Genomic DNA, 20,578 nt, shown 5'->3' on the forward strand with positions numbered 1-20,578 from the left:
TTCAAGTGCTGCTACGTTCAGGTGCGCACAGCTGCCGGCGTTGACATTACTGTCATGTTGTTCCGTTATTTTGACGGGCTAGTATTTAGTATAACAAAATCACCACGCAACATTACAATCTTCTCTCCCATTACACTTTCTTTAAATAATTCAATTTACACCTACCGACTTCAATGCGTATCAGTGTATATACATAACTCAGTACATTACACCACTTTACATAAGTAGTCCGGACTAGGTTTATTCCCCCTAATATAGTCTAGTCTTATTAGCCAAGACACTTTAGTCAGTACGCATATAATATACTGATCCCTATCTCTCTTCAGTTTATAAATGAAGAAGACAGGTAAGACTCAGGACGTATCTGGCTCAGTTAGGGGAGGCGGGTTTGCTATGCCGTAACCTAACTCACTGTGGGGCTCAGAGAACTGTTTTAATATTTATAATCTTTGTTTTTCTCCACAGAAACTTCTGGGGTATTAAGTACTGATAGCTGTAAACGGACTATCCCTGGGCCCCAGCCATCCTAACTTCGTGTCACAAGGAGGTGGGCAAGTATGTTATCAGATGGTAATTCGGAATAGTATATGTGCTGAGCCTCACTGTCACTGTACAGAGTTAGTCCCTGTGAGGTACTAGTCCCTCTTGCTCTGCGTCAGAGGTGAAAGTTGCAACAAACTGGTGCAGAAAAAAGTTCCTGCTGGCAGTTCGGGTGCATTAGCTGTATATAACGCAAGGGCAGATACCTCCAGAACTGTCTCTTCAATGCAGCTTAGTGTATTGGCGGTTATGCCTCTCTTGCTCAATTTTATTCAGTTTCTGTCTCCACTATAGTACCATTGATGTCCTCAGTCAGGGACAGACTGGGACTAAAAATAGGTCCTGACATTTATGCACTTGGCCCACCTCAGTGTCGGCATCTGGCTCCTTGCGTAGACCCCTCCCCTTATTATTACTGACTCCTCCTACTTCATATTCTGTGCCTTTACAAATATTATTGATAGTAGAACAACATACAAACGTACATCGGGGGTTATTCAAAGATGGATGCAGATCTTGTTTCCTGCAGCAAGATCTGAGTTCATCTCCTCCCCGCACGGGTGTGGTGCCGCCTCGCGATGTGTCCGCAATGTAATTGCAGACGCATCGATTTGATGTTGATCCCTGCCAGCGTAGTCTGGCTGCGCTGGCAGGTGGTCCGCAGCCACTTTTTTATCGGTGTGGCTGTATGTGACGTCATGCAGCCGCAACAAAATTGCCGCAACATGACCCCGTTTGGCCTGCTATGCCCCTGCAATGCCAAAACGCCACCCTCTCAAATGCCTGCCGCTGTCAGTCACCTTCCAGAAGGGTCATATATGTGCACTGCTGTCGATGCGTGTGCGCAGACCATATCTGAATCAGCCCCATCATTCTCTGTATTAAAATACACACAACAGAGCTTGTCCTGCAGAGGATTCCAACATGTGGTATTTGGTTGGTTCTGTTAGGTAAAGATGGCACTTCACTGGTGTAGGTTACACACAAAGAGAAAGGAAGTCATTGACCAAGCCCTAGCTTAGTAGATGCAGAGGATTAGATAGTGTCACTGTAGGAATAGTTTAGGACGGGGTGCTGATCACAGAGGAGGACACATTTGTGTACACAAAAGCAGAGTTGTAACTACCATTTTGGTGCGCTGTGTATATAAAAAGCATTGGTGCCCCCCTACACATTCTAGAGTAGAGAATGAGAGCACTCGATGGCACACCCCCAAAAATGGGCTTGGTCTTTCAAGGAAGGGGGGGGGGGGGGGCACACAATAGTACTGTCAATTCAACCTAGAGTTGGGTACACACTAGACAGTATATTGGACGATTCATTATTTTTTAGTCGAATTGGAACGACAAATGGTCCACAATGTCTGGTTTGTAGGCACTATTACACACTCCCATGTGTCGTTCATAACATCCTCTCATCTGCCTGCCGTGCCGGCAGGTCAGAAGATATCTTTAACGACAGTATGCCCCTGGATGTGGCCACTGAACTATGGGCCTAATTCTGAGTTGATCGCAGCAGCAAATTTGTTAGCAGTTAGGTAAAACCATGTGCACAGCAGGGGAGGCAGATGTAACATGTGCAGAGAGAGTAAGATTTGGGTGTGGTGTATTCAAACTGAAATCTAAATTGCAGTGTAAAAATGAAGCAGCCAGTATTTACCCTGCACAGAAACAAAATAACACACCCAAATCTAACTCTCTCTGCAAATATTATATCTGCCCCCCCTGCAGTGCACATGGTTTTGCCCAATTGCTATCAAACTTGCTGCTGCGATCAACTCAGAATTACCCACTATATACTGTATTGCGTGGTTGCACAATATATTGTTTAGTGTGTACGGCCGACCAACATATCGTTCCGTTAGTTGCGCCATCGGCCACGATCCAAGATGGTCTTGTCTTTGCCCAGCTTTACTCACATAACACCACACAGCAGAGCCCATTCATGTTATGCCAGGCAGTAGTAGTGCCTTTACAACACATTATGCCAGGCAGTAGTAGCATCCCTTACAACACATTATGCCAGGCAGTAGTAGTGCCTTTACAACACATTATGCCAGGCAGTAGTAGCACCCCTTACAACACATTATGCCAGGCAGTAGTAGTGCCTTTACAACACATTATGCCAGGCAGTAGTAGTGCCCTTACAACACATTATGCCAGGCAGTAGTAGTGCCTTTACAACACATTATGCCAGGCAGTAGTAGTGCCTTTACAACACATTATGCCAGGCAGTAGTAGTGCCTTTACAACACATTATGCCAGGCAGTAGTAGTGCCTTTACAACACATTATGCCAGGCAGTAGTAGTGCCTTTACAACACATTATGCCAGGCAGTAGTAGCATCCCTTACAACACATTATGCCAGGCAGTAGTAGCATCCCTTACAACACATTATGCCAGGCAGTAGTAGTGCCTTTACAACACATTATGCCAGGCAGTAGTAGCACCCCTTACAACACATTATGCCAGGCAGTAGTAGTGCCTTTACAACACATTATGCCAGGCAGTAGTATTGCCTTTACAACACATTATGCCAGGCAGTAGTAGTACCTTTACAACACATTATGCCAGGCAGTAGTAGTGCCTTTACAACACATTATGTCAGGCAGTAGTAGTGCCTTTACAACACATTATGCCAGGCAGTAGTAGCATCCCTTACAACACATTATGCCAGGCAGTAGTAGCATCCCTTACAACACATTATGCCAGGCAATAGTAGCATCCCTTACAACACATTATGCCAGGCAGTAGTAGTGCCTTTACAACACATTATGCCAGGCAGTAGTAGCATCTCTTACAACACATTATGCCAGGCAGTAGTAGTGCCTTTACAACACATTATGCCAGGCAGTAGTAGCATCCCTTACAACACATTATGCCAGGCAGTAGTAGTGCCCTTACAACACATTATGCCAGGCAGTAGTAGTGCCCTTACAACACATTATGCCAGGCAGTAGTAGCATCCCTTACAACACATTATGCCAGGCAGTAGTAGCATCCCTTACAACACATTATGCCAGGCTGTAGTAGCATCCCTTACAACACATTATGCCAGGCAGTAGTAGCACCCCTTACAACACATTATGCCAGGCAGTAGTAGCACCCCTTACAACACATTATGCCAGGCAGTAGTAGTGCCTTTACAACACATTATGCCAGGCAGTAGTAGTGCCTTTACAACACATTATGCCAGGCAGTAGTAGTGCCTTTACAACACATTATGCCAGGCAGTAGTAGTGCCTTTACAACACATTATGCCAGGCAGTAGTAGCATTCCTTACAACACATTATGCCAGGCAGTAGTAGCACCCCTTACGCAGGCGTGCCCGGACGTTTTGGAGGGCAGGCCACGGAGGCTGCGTGACGTCACACGAGCAGTTGCGACCCGGTCAGCGACGAGTGGCTCCCTGCCAGCAGGCAGGAGCTGCGCTGGCAGGGAACTACTCCTGAAGTATAAAAGCATCACCGCTGTGCGATGCTTTTGTACTTGTGCGATGGGGCAGGGACTGACATGCGGGGCGACTAGCCCTGTGCTGGGCGTCCCTCCCCCCGCATGTCAGTGTGACTGATTGTAGATGTGCTAAATTTAGCACATCTACGATCAAGTCTGAATCACCCCCATTGTGTAATGGGGATGTGGTCAATTTACCTACAATCAAAATCCCGACAGTCAAAATACCAACAACCATTGACTGACGGTCAAAATCCCGACAAGGTCAAAATCCCGACGTTTAAAATGCCGACAAAGTCAAAAAGTCAACATGAGTTTTTTGTGATTTTTTCATTGAAACCGATTTGTTCATACTTACCCCCGGGATAGTGGACCTGGAGGGGGAATATAATAGTGTACTGAGCACAACAAGGCACTGTGCCCGAAGCATGGAGAGCGCAGTGAGCCATGCGATAGGACGCAGTACACTTATACGGTGTCCATGTCAACCTATGTCGACATACACACAAAAAAACACAATGAAAAACTCATGTTGACTTTTTGACCTGTCGACATTTTAAACATCGGTACTTTGACCTTGTCGGTATTTTAAATGTCGGTATTTTGACCTTGTCAGGATTTTGACTGTCGGTTAATTGTTGTCTGTATTTTGACCGTCAGGATTTTGATTGTAGGTACTTCATACTAAACCCGTGTATTGTTTTACCTGAAGCTTAGCCAAGCGCCAGACCTGTTGTTTATCATGGCGGTGATGCTTTCGCATTTGTACGAGTAGCCCTCTCCCTACGCTGCCTAGCTGTGAAGGCAGGCAACTTCCCGCCATGTTTTGAGTCGCAACGGCTGCGTGTGACGTTACGCAGCTGCCGCGACCTAACCCAGCAACGGTACGGAAATGCCTGCATTGTCCGGTCCGCTTTCCACCAACGCCGCCAACATGCCCCCTCCTACCCCCCGCGACCGCCTCTGCCTGATAATCAGGCTGAGGTGATCGCACAAGTGAAATGTCGTCACGTCTCACTGTGTGCGCACATGTGGTGCAGCTTCTGCGCACACTTCATCGGGCATCACACTGCAAACAAGGCCAAAGCAGCGTTCCAGTCTAAATTAGGCCCACAGGCTCAATCTTCTGCACCTTGGGACTTATTAATCTATATTTATATTAAGTGTATTTACATGCCTAATTGAAAGCTGATACATTATATATATATATATATATATATATATATATATAAGATTTTATGAATGTCTGTTTACAAAAATAAATGTAAATATTAAACACACAGTATAAATAACATTGTAGATAGCTGAATACCCGTGCTTCGCTACGGGATGAGGATGGTAAATTAGAATGATAGTTGTTCGTTAATTTACGTTGGTTGGAGATCTAGCATATAGGCATATCTTGCTTCCCTGACGCGCTTTGTGTAGTGTCCGGACCCCTTTTTGGTCCTCCAAGGGACCCTGCTCTTCCCACTATACAACTCTGTCTGTGGCTTCCTGCTGCCTCCATTCCCCTCCTCACATCATGTCAGTGCCCCTGTGAAATTATCGATCTTTTTACAGTTTCTTATATAGCGCAGCACATTATGTATCTCCTGATATATTCTGTGCTGCTGGGGGACCGTGCTACTTCCACTATATAACTCTCGGTGTGTGGGTTTGTGCTACCTCCATTCCCCTCCTCACATCATGTCACTAGCCCTGTCACATGCAGCCCTGTCATCACTGACATACAGTATCATGCATGTCTTGATATAGACTGTGCTGCTGGCCCACCCCTAGGGGTGCTAGTGGTGTGCTACCCCCACAGTGTTTGTTCCCAGAGTGTAAGTCATATGTGTAGCAAGTTTGGTGTAAATTGCTCCATGCATTCCAGAGTTATGCTGTCTGCTGAAAGACTCTGTGCTGCTGCCTCGCCCCTAGGGGTGCTAGTGGTGTGCTACCCCCACAGTGTTTGTTCCCAGAGTGTAAGTCACATGTGTACCAAGTTTGTTGTAAATTGGTCCAGGCACGCAGAGTTATGCTGTCTCCTGAAATACTCTGTGCTGCTGTCCCACACCTATGGGTGCTAGGGGTGTCTAACCCCCACAGAGTTTGTTCCCAGATTGTAAGTAAGATGTGTACCAAGTTTGGTGTAAATTGCTCCAGGCCTTCCACAGTTATGCTGTCTGCTGACATACTCTGTGCTGCTGTCCCACCCCTAGGGGTGCCTGACCCCACAGTGTTTGTTTCCATAGTGAAAGTCATATGTGTACCAAGTTTGGTGTAAATTGCTCCAGCCCTTCCACAGTTTTGCTGTCTGCTGACATACTCTGTGCTGCTGCCTCACCCCTAGGGGTGCTAGGGGTGTCTTCCCCCCACAGTGTTTGTTTCCAGAGTGTAAGGCATATGTGTGCCAATTTTGGAGTACATGGGTCCAGCATTTCCAGAGTTATGCTGTTTCCTGATATACTCTGTGCTGCTGTCCCCCCCCCTCCCCCTTTCCCCCAGGGGTGCTAGGGATCTCTAATTGTTTTAGTTGCCTCCGGCGTGTTTTAATACGCTCGTATGTAAATTTCACGATCTTCGCTTATAAACTGTGATTTGTATAGAAAGACAGAAGGACAGATTTTCACTATTATATAGTAGATATACTGTGTATATATATATATATATACACAGTTGAGTCACATTATTATGACTACCAGCTAATACCCAGAGCAACCGCCACGTGCAGCACGGACAGCAGCTAGATGGGATGAACTGGTAGCTCCCAGGTTCGTTTTGAAGGTGAGCTGCTCCACTGTAGCGTGTCGGTCGGCCATCACGCACCTTCGTAGCCGACGTTCACCTCTCAAATCAATTATTCACAATGGTGCCATTTCACGATACACCTTCACCACAGCAGCACGTAAATCATTCACAGACTGCGCTGTTTCAGAAATACTGCCACCCTTGTCCCGAAAGCCGATAATTATCCCTTTTTGCACCTCGGATAAATCGCCCCTTTTACCCATGACAGCAACGAGTAATATTTGTGTCCAGATGGCCTATCGCACACCTTATATACCCACCAAGCCAGCGCATGACATGTAATGTACTGCATGGGCTATGTGCTGCCGACGTCAAATGTAGGAGGTGGTCATAATAATGTGACTTGACTGTATATATATATATAATGTCTCAATACGGGAATTGCATATACAGCATATGTGGAGTATTTTCATAATACTTACACAAGAGCTTGTAAAAACTATACAGAAAATCGTCCCCAAAATTATTTTTGTACTGTAAGTGGAGTTTTAATAGACATTGCATCTAGAATAGACACTTCATTTATTTCATTCTATTCCATTCTGCACTTGACGTGAAGCGATGATAGATGTGCAGTGGAATGTTCTCAATTTAATGTGCATGATACCACAGTCAATACCTTGACAGGCCCTGTCAGACACAGGTTATTTTGAGCTGCGATGCTGCTGCAGAATTCTGATCATGGTCAATCAGAGAGCCACTTTGTGATGCTGGAAGCAGCAGTTCTGATTCTTCCAGCAGAAAAACAGAGGACATATGAAAGCAGGGATCACAGCAGAGCGCAGGCAGAGGGGATGCTCAGATCCCTCAAATCTCTCTGTTCTATTGAAATACGTTTTGAAAGTCTGGTTACATAGTCAGGATTCGGATCTAGGCTCAGTTTTAATATCTGGTATTTCCGGACCCTTTATTTAAAGTGCCGCTAAGCCTAAAAACTAAGGAGGCCTTGCAGCGAGCTCCTGTACCTGGGATCTGGATTGAAAGTCGACAATGTCTAGGTCGATCACTATTGGTCGACAGTAACTAGGTCGACAGGGTGTCTAGGTCGACAGGGTCTTTAGGTCGACATGTTCTAGGTCGACAGGTCAAAAGGTCGACATGAGTTTTTCACAATTTTTTTCTTTTTTTGAACCTTTTCATACTTAACGATCCACGTGGACTACGATTGGAACGGTAATCTGTGCCGAGCGAAGCGGTAGCGGAGCGAAGGCACCATGCCCGAAGCATGGCGAGCGAAGCGAGCCATGCGAGGGGACGCGGTGCACTAATTGGGGTTCCCGGTCACTCTACGAAGAAAACGACACCAAAATAACATTAAAAACTCATGTCGACCTTTTGACCTGTCGACCTAGAACATGTCGACCTAAAGACCCTGTCGACATTACAACCAAATGGTTTGAATGGGGAGTTTGAGATGAAGTGGTTCCTCTGAAAAAATACCTCCTCGACACCATATTTTTAGCACAATATAAGGGAAAAACACAGACTCTCATATATTATAATTAGAGGCATCAATCCGCACATAGTACAATTGTCTATGTCAGAGAAAAAGCTGAAGGGGAAGTGATGTATTTGCATAGTGAAGTGTGTATGGAAAAATATGAAACCAATTGGGGATATAAAATGTTTAATAGAAATAAAATTTATACAGACTTACGTAGCTAGAAGCAAATTGTGGGAGGTTTCATTTATGTAATACACACCAAAAACTCTTTATAAGGGTAATGTGTCTTTAAAATGCCCAGGAATATGTTTAAATGCCCTGAATCTGTATGAATCTATATGTAATTAGACCACCGGATTTCCAGGATACTGCATAAAAAGTGACCGGACCGGAATCATTCATGCCTTGACAAAGACCCGCTTGGAGGGTAGAAACGCGTCGGCGGTTAATGAATGATTTCGGTCACTATTTTATGAGGGGAGAAGCTGGGAGCAGAAGCCGCAGTGACACAGCTGAGCATAGCGGTAATACAGCAAACGTCAGGACGGAGCCCAGCAGGACGTGAGGTTACCCCGTGATTGCGAGAAACTTCTGGCAGCTAAAACCAGATAAAGGGGAAAGATCTGCACGGTAGAAAAAAGCTGGTGTCCTGGCGGTCCGGTGAGATCTAGAAAGTTTGCAACCGAATTGTAACTGCTTATCACTGCCTGCATACCGGAAAGTTGTTTCAAATGTTTTTAATTAGTGGATTTTAAATAAACTGTTTTCCTTTGGATCCGGAGTGCTTTGGATTGCATTTGTGGTTTCAGAACATTAAGTGTTTGGTCTGAAAATATTTTAACCTTTTCCTCATTGGATTTCCTTTTGGAGGACAGTGTGTATTTTGCAATATACCGTATCTGGAAGTTGCACATAAAATAGAAAGTACCTGACATGAGATAACAGAATATATTCCTATTTGTTGTATAGGAAAGTCTCAGGGTATCACAAAGTGGAGCTGATTGTAACGGCGCTGTGAAAATTCTTTAAGTTTTTTTTTGTGTGGAGCATATGATTTTACTGATTAGCTGATCAGTTTCTTTTGGAAAGCACAGCTGGGACCGTTATCAAGCGCTTAGGATAAGATCTCTATTCAAGAGTATGACCTAGACACCCTGTCGACCTAGTTACTGTCGACCAATAGTGGTCGACCTAGACATTGTCGACCTAGTTACTGTCGACTTTCAATACCACACCCCCTGCACCTACACACGGGTGTGGATCATCAAATCGACAGTGTCTAGGTCGACAATGTTTAGGTCGAACACTATAGGTCGACAGTCACTAGGTCGACAGGGTTGGAAGGTCGACAGGGTTTCTAGGTCGACATGTGCTAGGTCGACGGGTCAAAATGTCGACATGAGTTTTATGGGGGGGGGGGGGGGGATTGTGTCGTTTTTTTGCGCACAGTGACCGGGAAGCCGAATTAGTGCACTGTGTCCCCTTGCATGGCTCGATTTGCTCGCCATGCTTCAAGCAAGGTGCCTCGCTCCGCTACCACTTCGCTCAGCACAGATTACCGTTCCAATCGTAGTCCTAGTGGATCGTTAAGTATGAAAAAGTTCAAAAAAAGGGGAAAAAATTGGAAAACTCATGTCGCCCTTTTGACCTGTCGACCTAGAAACCCTGTCGACCTAGTGACTGTCGACCTATAGTGGTCGACCTAAACAATGTCGACCTAGACAGTGTTGATCTTCAGACTGGATCCCCTACACACTTGGCTATATCTGAATATAATTTCCAGGGAACGTGTTGGGATGGCAGCTGCCTCTGAATATGTCACATGCAGTATGATCAGCACGGACACTTCCATTTCCAGGAGATCGCTGGACACTACTGTAATGCCATTTGTATAAGCTACTGTATCTGCAGCTCTGGGATCCAGCAGTGATTGCTGACACTGCTCCCAGTTTGCATGGTAACAGATAAAGACATCTCTGTAAATCCATGTTTGCATTCAGGCCTCATACCTCTTTAACATACTGCTACATGCGTCATATAATATCACAGTGCGGTTGATGCATAGCACAAGGCAGTTTTCTTGATGGATCTTATGTGTTTTCTCATTGCGGATGTGGAGATCGTGGCTGAGATATTTTGCAGATTGGAAAATCGATTGATCATGTTTGTGGGCAACATTTTTCTTATTTATCGCCGAAACGATCGCTCTAATCTATACGGTTAATCAGGCCACTGTCCCAATTATTGACCAGTCGGGCCAATAATTGTATAGTGTGTACTTGGCTTCATTATCATAATTGGGAAGGGAACTTTTTTACTTGGGGAACCCCACTATTTACAGATGTTTACTATATTTATTTCCCTACTTAACGCCTTTATTTTTCTAGTTTAACAGGTGCCTGCAAGTCTTCAACGGCCTTGCGGCAGGAAGCTCCCTACTGCATCACCTATGCCGCATCATTCTCCTGATGTTGGGGTATTAAACATGAACAGCGATTCACTCTAGCACTTGGCTTTCCAAAGTTCTGGAATGATACGGTAGTGAGTAGGGACCACTATAGTTTCAAACTGAATTGATATCTTGATACTGTTGCTGATATTACCACCGCACAAGTAGATTGGGGCCGTATGTGATTACTCTTCTTCCAGAAGAAGACAGCACATACTTTAATAACCATAATTTGCAAATCCTTTTATTATCAACTGAGGGAAATAATTAAAAAACACAGTTACATTGTGTGTAGTTTCATTGTAATACTCGGAACATACTATGGATTCTGAAGTTCCCATGTATAACTGTAACAAATGTATAGGCCTACACTAGGCGATCCTTAGATTCAGATGTATTTTCCATGGGTGTGGATTATCAGATCTACACTAATGGTAGACATGTATTAGGTCGACAGGGTCAAAAGGTAGACACGGTCAAGATGTCGACATAGAAAATGTAGACAATAGGAAAAGTCGACAGGGTCAAAAGGTCGACATGAACATGGTCGACACAAGAAAAGGTAGACAGTTTTTTTCCAGTTTTTGAGGTGTTTTGTCACTTTTCTGCCACAAACAAGCCCATTACTGTACTGCGCACCCTTGCTCCGCTACCGCTGCGCTCGACACAGGCTGCTATTCCCAATCGTAGTCCACGTGGATGGTAAAGTATATAAAGGTTGAAATAAATATATATATATATATATATATATATATAAACTTGTGTCTACCATGTGTGTCGACCATTGTCATGTTAACCTTTTGACCCTGTTGACCTAATGCATGTCTACCATTAGTGGTAGACCTATTGACTGTAGACCTTTTTAGTGCAGTGTAGATCTATAGTCCGGATACCATTTTCCATAACTGCTCTGTAAAACTTTGCACAGTGGAACTATTTCAATTATATTATAACTTGCTGAAAGTGGGTACTGCCTATATGCCTATTAGGCTTCAGCACATACAAAATTATACATGTCTGAATCGCTGGTATAATAATCCACAGTCAAAAACACGCTACAGTATGGTACTGATATACCATGGTGTAACTGACTTTCTTATGCTGCCCTATATAACAGCTACTGTATGCATAACATTTTAAAAGCAGGCAGTTCTCCAAACCGGTGTACTCCTATTTCCCCAGAGACAGGCAGATATTTATCTACTGTAGTACATTTTATAAAATGATAACTAAAATCTGATTGGTTGTTAGGGTCAACACCTCTATTAGAAAGTTTGATAAATCTCCCCAAGAGCCTCTAGATATTGAAGTGGGAACTAACAGATTTTGATACGGGTGCTCCTCACAGGATCCTCTGTGCTGCAAAGGGATGGGAGGTCTCTGTGCTGCAACGGGACGGGTGGTCTCTGTGCTGCAAAGGGACGGGTGGTCTCTGTGCTGCAAAGGGACGGGTGGTCTCTGTGCTGCAACGGGACGGGTGGTCTCTGTGCTGCAAAGGGATGGGTGGTCTCTGTGCTGCAAAGGGACGGGTGGTCTCTGTGCTGCAACGGGACAGGTGGTCTCTGTGCTGCAAAGGGATAGGTGGTCTCTGTGCTGCAAAGGGATGGGTGGTCTCTGCTGCAAAGGGACGGGTGGTCTCTGTGCTGCAAAGGGACGGGTGGTCTCTGTGCTGCGGTCTCTGTGCTGCAAAGGGACGGGTGGTCTCTATGCTGCAAAGGGACGTGTGGTCTCTGTGCTGCAAAGGGACGGGTGGTCTCCGTGCTGCAAAGGGACGGGTGGTCTCTGTGCTGCAAAATAGACAGGTGGTCTCTGTGCCGAAAAAGTGGTAAGAATGTGTTGCAAAAGAGGGGGTGATCTGTGCTGCCAAAGCGAGGTCATAGGAAGAGATTTGTGCATTGAGGGGGCTAAAGGTACAATGGGATATCTGGAAGGTGCTTAGTTCTATGAATTCAGTATGAATGACCGGTGGCCAGGATGCGAGCCGTCAGTATACCACAGCGGCATCCCAGCCACCAGTATGCTGGCAGCGGGACAAGCACTAGAAAGCCTCTTGTGCTCGCCACAGGTTCTATTCTTCTCAGTCAAGTTTTTTTTTTACAACAATGCTTTATGCTCCACTTGTGAATAATAGCAGTTTTTATAGGTAATACTAGCCTCCAAGCTCAGTAAAATGCAGCTGTAAGTATATTACAGTATGTATCCTGCCCTAGAATTTTTGACAACCCGTCGGGCTGGTGGAGGAAGTCATGTGACTGTCGGTCAGCTGACCAGCGGTCACATGAATACCACCCATAGTATACACCACAACCTCAATAGGAGCATCTGCTGGCCAAAACTGGTACTGCACTAGATATGTCTAAAACCACAGCAGAATTAGGTTTAAAGGCGACAAATCCCCACAAGGGTGTCTGAGTAGCAAACATGTAACCGTAAAATGAATACTGTTCATTGTGATCCCTGTGGAAATCATGTGTTCTGCTTTTTTTATTTGGTTGCTAAGAAATCGTAACAAGGATTTGTCACAGAGTCTGCATGTTCAGAGGTCAAGGTAGGGTAGTGAGACAAGGGAGGAAATGTCGTGCGTGGATGAGGCTTGATGAGAAGGAAAGCTGTACATAGCAGATGATAAATCACCTGATTTGGGAAAAGAGAAGGGTGTCTGCATGTGATTACAAGACGGTTTTCAAGGGAGACCCATCAGCAAGTTCCCATTATTGTAGGCAACAGAGGGGCTCTATTTTTCCAATTTTCCACTGGGTAATCCATTGTGCTGGTCTGCTGATTCACATGCTGTTCTTTCAACAGTACTGATTGAGACTGTCCGTGCAAATACAATGGAACAGATTTATTAAAGCTTGGAGTGATAAAGTGGAGAGAGAAAAAGTGCAAACCCATCAGCTCCTAAAGCTTGGTACACACTATGGGGGTCATTCAGACCCGATCGCACGCTGCATTTTTTTGCAGCCGTGCGACTGGGTCTGTACTGTGCATGCGCACGGTTTGCAATGCGCAGGAGCGTCGATGCCAGTGACAGGGGTCGCCGGGCAGCAACGAAGTAAGCGATCGCAAGAAGATTGACAGGCAGAAGGCGTTCCAGGGCGGCAACTTACCATTTTCTAGAAGTGTCCGAAGAAACGCAGGCGTGCCCAGCTGTTCCGGAGGAGGGTTCCTGACGTCACAGCCAGCCCGGATCGTCGCAGCATCTGAGTAAGTCCTGGGCTGTGCAGAAACTGCAAAGCCCTTACCCCCTCCCCCTGTAGGCGGCGATTACCTGGTCGCAGTAATGCAAAAAATAGCTTGCGTGCGACCAGGTCTGAATTACCTCCTAAATGATGGTGTGTCACTGTGATGGCGACACAATGTACTGATCATAATATATTATGCCACCATACACACTGCATGATATATCGTACGTTGGTACGATCTATATCTGTACATCCCACAATTAGCTGCATGCCGTAGTCCGCAGGGTTGGTCAGTCTGATGTGCAGAACATCAGATGGGAAGACCGACAATGACAGTGAACGTGCAATCGTGGGTACACAATGGGGGTCATTCCGAGTTGATCGCTCGCTAGCTACTTTTAGCAGCCATGCAAACGCATAGTCGCCGCCCACGGGGGAAGGTATTTTCGCTTTGCAAGTGTGCGAATGCGTGTGCAGCCGAGCGGGACGAAAAAGTTTTTAGCAGTTTCTGAATAGCTCTGGACTTACTCAGCCCTTGCAATCACTTCAGTCTCTTTGGTCCCGGAACTGACGTCAGACACCCGCCCTGCAAACGCTTGGACACGCCTGCATTTTTCCAAACACTCCCTGAAAACGGTCAGTTGACACCCATAAACGCCCTCTTCCTGTCAATCTCCTTGCGATCGGCTGTGCGAATGGATTCTTCATTAAATCCATCGCCAAGCAACGATCCGCTTTGTACTCGTACGACGTGCGTGCGCATTGCGGTGCATACGCATGCGCAGTAGAAACCTGTTCACTGCGTAAAACAGCAGCGAGCGATCAACTCGGAATGACCCCCTATATGCGAAGAGGACACTATATTGTTCTGATCTGCGTCGAAACTATATAACATCCAATATGGCATGTAGTGTGTACCCAGCTTAACTGTCATTTTACAGGATGTGGTTTAATACCAGCGCCATATTTAGTTTACTGTCATACTGATAAAAATGCAGTGAGCATTCAGTGGTACTTACCTCTCCGGCAAGGTCCAGCGATGTCTCACCCTTCAGCGGTGTCCTCCGTTCTCCTGCTGGCAGTGATGGGCTTCTGAGTCATGCGCAAGCGCGATGGCCAGTTTGTGCATACGCCCTCTGGGACTGTATTTTATCTTAGCAGAAGTGCAAACGAAAGGATCGCAGAGCGACTACAAAAAAAAAAAGTGCAGTTTTACAGTAAGCCCCCCCGACGGTGACCGAGTGATCCAATGCTGCGTCCTAGGACGCAGGTTGGATCACTTCTGCAGCAGGTAAGGCGCTTGCGATCTCTTCCGACCATTCAGTTCCGGATTTGACATCACAAACACGCCCTGCGTTTGGCCAGCCAGGCCTGCGTTTTTGCTGGCACGCCTGCGTTTTTACGAACACTCCCTGAAAATGGTCAGTTGACACCCAGAAACGCTCCTTTCCTGTCAATCACTCTGCGGCTGCCATTGCGACTGAAAAGCGTCGCTAGACCTTGTGTAAAAATACATCGGCCGTTTTTAAAGTACGTCGCGGTTGCTCACTGCGCCGCATACGCATGTGCAGACGTGCCGCTTTTTCACTTAATCGCTGCGCTGCGAACATTTTTCACTAGCGATCAACTTGGAATGACCCCCAATGGGCCTAATTCAGACCTGATCGCAGCAGCAAATTTGTTAGCAGTTTCGCAAAACCATGTGCACTGCAGGGGGGGGGGGGCAGATATAACATGTGCAGAGACAGTTAGATTTGGGTGGTGTATGGTCAAACTGTAATCTAAATTGTAGTGTAAAAACAGAGCAGCCAGTATTTACCCTGCACAGAAACAATATAATAACCCACCCAAATCTAACTCTCTCTGCACATGTTATATCTGCCACACCTGAATTACCCCCAATATGCAGTATCAGGCTTAATAGATACCAGCAAGCTCCTTATGCGCCTTTTTTTATTAGTAAAGAGTGATAAAACACTTATCACTCATTATTACTAAATGGGGTCCATACTGTTACATTTGTTCAGACTGTGATTGTTACTGTAAAATCCAAGATCTACTGTGCTCTATTACAGCATTTTGCACTGCTTGATATTCAGACCTGACAAAATAAATAGTTTCAAATTCAAATAGAATTCCCACTGCATATCTGCACCTAATTTACTGTATTATCTCAGGTGATATATACATTCATGTAATACAAGTTACAGATCCAGCCCAGCATCATAACACTGGACTCTCCAGCATGACCCTTCCATCAGGTACAAAATGCTCTGCTCCTGCGCTTCTGTCGCCTGTGCTGAACTAGTTCATTGATGAGGGTTTCAGTATGGGATCCTGACGGTCATAAGACCGACGCCAGAATCTCGTCAGGCGGGATCCCAACATCCAGTGCAATGCGTGCGCTCGCCACACTTCTGGCCCGGTGGCGAGATTAGCTCTCCACACTAATTTATTCCCCCCTCAGCGGGTGTGGAGATTCCGGGCCTCGTCAGGATTCCGACCGTCGAGTTTCCCTTGACTGTTGGGGTTTCAGCGTCGGTATCCTGACCACCGGGATCCCAACAGCCGGGAAACTAACTGCTTCCCTTGATGAGAAACATGTCTCAACACAAGTGATGGCAATCGTAAATTAAAAGGGAAGCCCAGGAGCACAGCATTTTGTACCAGATGGAAGGGTCATGTGGAAGGGTCAGCACCAACGCAGCGGCTGCTAGACCATCGCTGCAGCGCTGACCAAAGACTGCAGGGGGGAGTCGGCAAGCACATATAATCATGCATGTAAAGTTGTATGCAATATATATATGCTGACTGCTTTACCTGGGGACTAGCAGCACACACAGGACACAGGCACACAGTGCCCAGCCTGTCTATCTTCGATAAACCCACCCCCAGACTCCCATTGGCTGGTTTCACAGGAGTCTGGGGGCGGGATTATTAAAGATAGGCTGAACACTATGTGCCTGTGTCCCGTGCATGCTGCTGCGGCCGCTAGTCCCCTGGTAAGCCAGCCAGCACATGCTGTATATTACATACAATTTTATATGCATGTTTACATGTGCTGGCCGGCTCCCACCGCAGTCTTTGGTCAGTGCTGCAGCCGCTGCTGGTCTGTACAGAAACGTGTCCTGACACAGTGCTTACAAATCACTGTTGTAAATGAAGATTATTTCTTACAAACATAAACATACTTTTGGCCCACAAAATGGCTGCCACCAGTGTGAGGGAGATTATATTAAACCTTGGAGAGAGACAATGTACCAACCAGTTCCTGTAATTTTTCAAATACAGCCTGAAATATTACAGTTAGGAGTTGACTGGTTGGCACTTTAACTCTCTCCAAGGTTTGATACTTCTACCCCTGTGTGAAATAAATAACAGGTACATTTTAAAGCATTTATAAGAGCAGCATTCTCATCATCTTCTGTAATCAGCCATAGGGACAGGGCATCACCCAGGGGTTTAACTTGACATTTGTGTACAAGGGCCCCCATGTACCGCCCAATGGTGAAAGAATCACATATGACATGAGAGAGAGGCCCCCCATCCCCAGCAATTGAACCAACAGCAGCCTAATTAAATGTTCAATCCATAAACCATCTATAAAATACATAGTTTCACAGTATAATCATGAAAATGCATCAATGAAATAATGTCATGTGGTTGCAGTTACAGTAGAATGGGTGATGGGTGGTTCTTACAAGGTGTCAGATGTTTTGTACTGCAGCCATGATCAATCTTTACTTCTGACTTTTCATTCTTTGCACTTTTGCAATTGGCAGGAGAAGGTACTGTGCCACTGCAGTTATCCATCTGAACCTATTTGGGTTTGTCACTCTCAGCAATGCCCAACTGATTGCTGATGTATGGGCCTCATAACCCAATGTATATTTATTGCAACATCTAATGGAACGGGCAACTCTAAGGGGTCCTCTAAAAGAAATGTACCCCCTGTCCCTTTGATTGCCAGCACACTGTGTCCGAAGTTTACTATATACTAGAAATCAGACTTCCTTGATTATAATCACTTAACTACTGCTTATGTACTTATAAAAGGATCTGTCCACTCATGTTATGCTTTTAACTACTGTTTTCCCTATACTATGAAAACTATAGGCAGTATCGACCAACGATATTATTGATGGTCGATACTGCCTACACACTGGACGATATTGATGGTCAATTTGGACGATATGAGAGTACATACATCTATATCGTCCAAATTGACTTGCATGTATAAACAAAGATAGATTAACGATGACCGATTCCAGGACCGTGCATCGTTCAGCGTTGATGCATGCACACTGGAAGATATGAACGATATATCGTTCATTTTTTTACGATATCATTCATATCGACCATCGTAATCACTAAATGTGTAGGGCCGATAACACAGATGCTGATTGGACATAAGAAATATATATATATAACTATTAAAACGCCCCAATAAGTGAAGCCAGTTACATTTAAAAACAGATTTCTGGATTAAAAATAGCTTATCAGTAAAAATAATTACCCTATTTCATTCCAACTGATTTTTTATGGGGGATTTTTTTTTAGGTTTTTTTTTCCCCTCCAATACCTTTGGTAGTTTAACAAATATAAATCTGTAGAATTTATCCTCTGAGATTAGATGAAAATCAATTTTGTGTAACAGTGACAGGTTCATTCATCTTTGCTGCATTGCCATAATTACACCGGACTAAGATAAATTGCATATATTATAGTTACCATGGCTGTCTCCCACGGAATATGTATCTGGAGAAGACGGGGGGAAGGGGAGAGGAAGAAAGAATATTTACAGACTGGTACTTACTGAGCTCTGCAATACTTCCCACACGTGTGGCAAGCAGAGACTGCTCTATTGTCCTCAGTTCTGATTGGCTAAACATCTGTACATCACCTGGTTTATTGGGCCTTTGCTGCTCTCTATGGAGGTTCAAACTGTCTGGAAGGCAGAGGACTCCTGAAAATACAAAACCAAAATAAATAAGATTGCTGCACTTCTTAACCTTGCAAGAAAAAAGGTCAACTATAATCAAGAGATGTTGACCACTAAGAAACATAATGTAAATTTCTTTAACTATAAAAAGGGGGAAGTAGCTTATAATAAATAATATAAAGACTACGGGTAACAATACGGGAGCGGTTCCAACTCTGGGGCCATTACAAACGTACATCCCACGGCAGATGCATCGTCAATGCCAAGGGACCGGTTTAGTATTGTGGTTTAAAGTGCACAAGAGCAGCTCAGTACCCCAGTACAAATGAAAGCAAAGGTCTGATTGGTGGAAATTCATTGCACAATATTTGCACATAGCATCAATTTATTAAATAACCCCCAACTAAGCCGCAGTGTTCCACAGCATTAGGGGATGGAGACAGCACCTACAGGCATGTGAAAAATACAGGACATCCTCTTTCATATCTGTTTTACAGATCATGATGGAACGAACCATCATCCAGCCCTCACCAGGTCCTAAAGTTTGATCAATCTAATCTCATGTGACGAATAACCCATAAAAGGATTTACTGATCTGCTATTTAATTAACAAAATTAAACAAGAAGCAGTGTGTGAAAAAGTAAGTACGCCCTTACTAATTACATATCCATAAAGAAGGTCGTTTGAGAAAGGTGCTGCTAATCGTGTAATTCATTCTCTGTTGATCGGGAGGTACTCCCCCTTTGGTATAAAATTTGGAACCATTACAGTTCCGTCTGGGACATTCAGGTTTGCTTCAACAGCACGACAAAGAGAAAAGACATTGGCTAATGTCTCAGACAAGCAATTGTTGCTGTTTATCAACCCGAAAGGGAAATAACATAGGAAACAGTTTGATGTCCATCACGTTATGGAGAAAAAGAATGTCTGCAAATGAAGAATGCTTCCCAGGAGTGGGCATCCCAACGATTTCACCCAAAGATCAGAGCACATGATGGTCTGAGAAAATGCAAGAATTAATAAGCTACTGTACATCCAGAGCTCTACAGGCCTTTGACAGACAGTAAATGTTCACAATTCTACAATTAGAGGAAGTCTGACTGTCACAAAAGGGTGGACAGGAGAAAGGCCCGACTCTTCAAAATAAAAATCACAACTTAGATTTGTAAAGATGCATCTGAATGAAACCAAAGGCTTGGGATCAATGTCTTTTAGACAGAGTGGAGTGAAAACTAAACAGAATCACACCACAAGAACCTCACAGCAACCATCAAGCACATGGATGGAGTAGTTCATTGTAATACTTCAGTCCAGCTTAGACAAATTTGGATTATGATCCAAAATATATCAGAAAATCTACTACTGAATGGCTGAATGCTTGAGAAGAATCAAGGTTTTGGTACTACCAAGTCAAAGTCCAGAACTCAACTACATTGAGATTCTCTGGCAGGACCCTAAGATATTTGTGCATGAAGGGGTGGCCTTAAATAACCATGAACTGAAACCGTTTTGTAAGGAGGTGTGCAACCTAATTCCCCAAATACAATGTTGGAGACAAAAATCTAGAGAAAGGAAATTATTACAGAGATATTGCTGAAAAACGTGGTTCTTCATGCTACTGAATTGAGGAATCTACTTACTTTTTCACACATTTCTTTTTTTGTTGTTGTTGAATATTATGACAAAGTAGAATCTGTTATTATTTGAAACATGAAATTAAACTAATCAAATGTTGCACTTGATAAGGACTAGATGATTTTCAAGTATGTAA

The 20,578-nt window shown here is 44.6% G+C and overlaps 1 protein-coding gene and 1 long non-coding RNA gene across 3 annotated transcripts in view; one reads left to right on the forward strand and one right to left on the reverse strand.

Annotated features, from left to right (window-relative positions):
- ABTB3 (ankyrin repeat and BTB domain containing 3) overlaps positions 1-20,578 on the reverse strand; it is a 386,831-nt gene that overhangs the window by 183,200 nt on the left and 183,053 nt on the right. Inside the window, exon 2 of one of the 2 annotated variants that reach the window (XM_063928454.1) lies at positions 18,681-18,830. The exons of the other annotated variant lie outside the window; for it this stretch is intronic. Within the exon in view, the coding sequence (XP_063784524.1) occupies positions 18,681-18,830 (150 nt within the window). The remainder of the gene's footprint in view (positions 1-18,680; positions 18,831-20,578) is intronic. 2 annotated transcript variants of the gene reach the window in all.
- LOC134933333 (uncharacterized) overlaps positions 13,008-20,578 on the forward strand; it is a 30,363-nt gene continuing 22,792 nt past the window's right edge. Inside the window, exon 1 of the long non-coding RNA XR_010179673.1 lies at positions 13,008-13,886. This is a non-coding gene — a long non-coding RNA (uncharacterized LOC134933333). The remainder of the gene's footprint in view (positions 13,887-20,578) is intronic.

The sequence above is a fragment of the Pseudophryne corroboree genome, chromosome 6 (assembly GCF_028390025.1).
Source record: "Pseudophryne corroboree isolate aPseCor3 chromosome 6, aPseCor3.hap2, whole genome shotgun sequence".
Lineage (NCBI taxonomy): Eukaryota > Metazoa > Chordata > Amphibia > Anura > Myobatrachidae > Pseudophryne > Pseudophryne corroboree.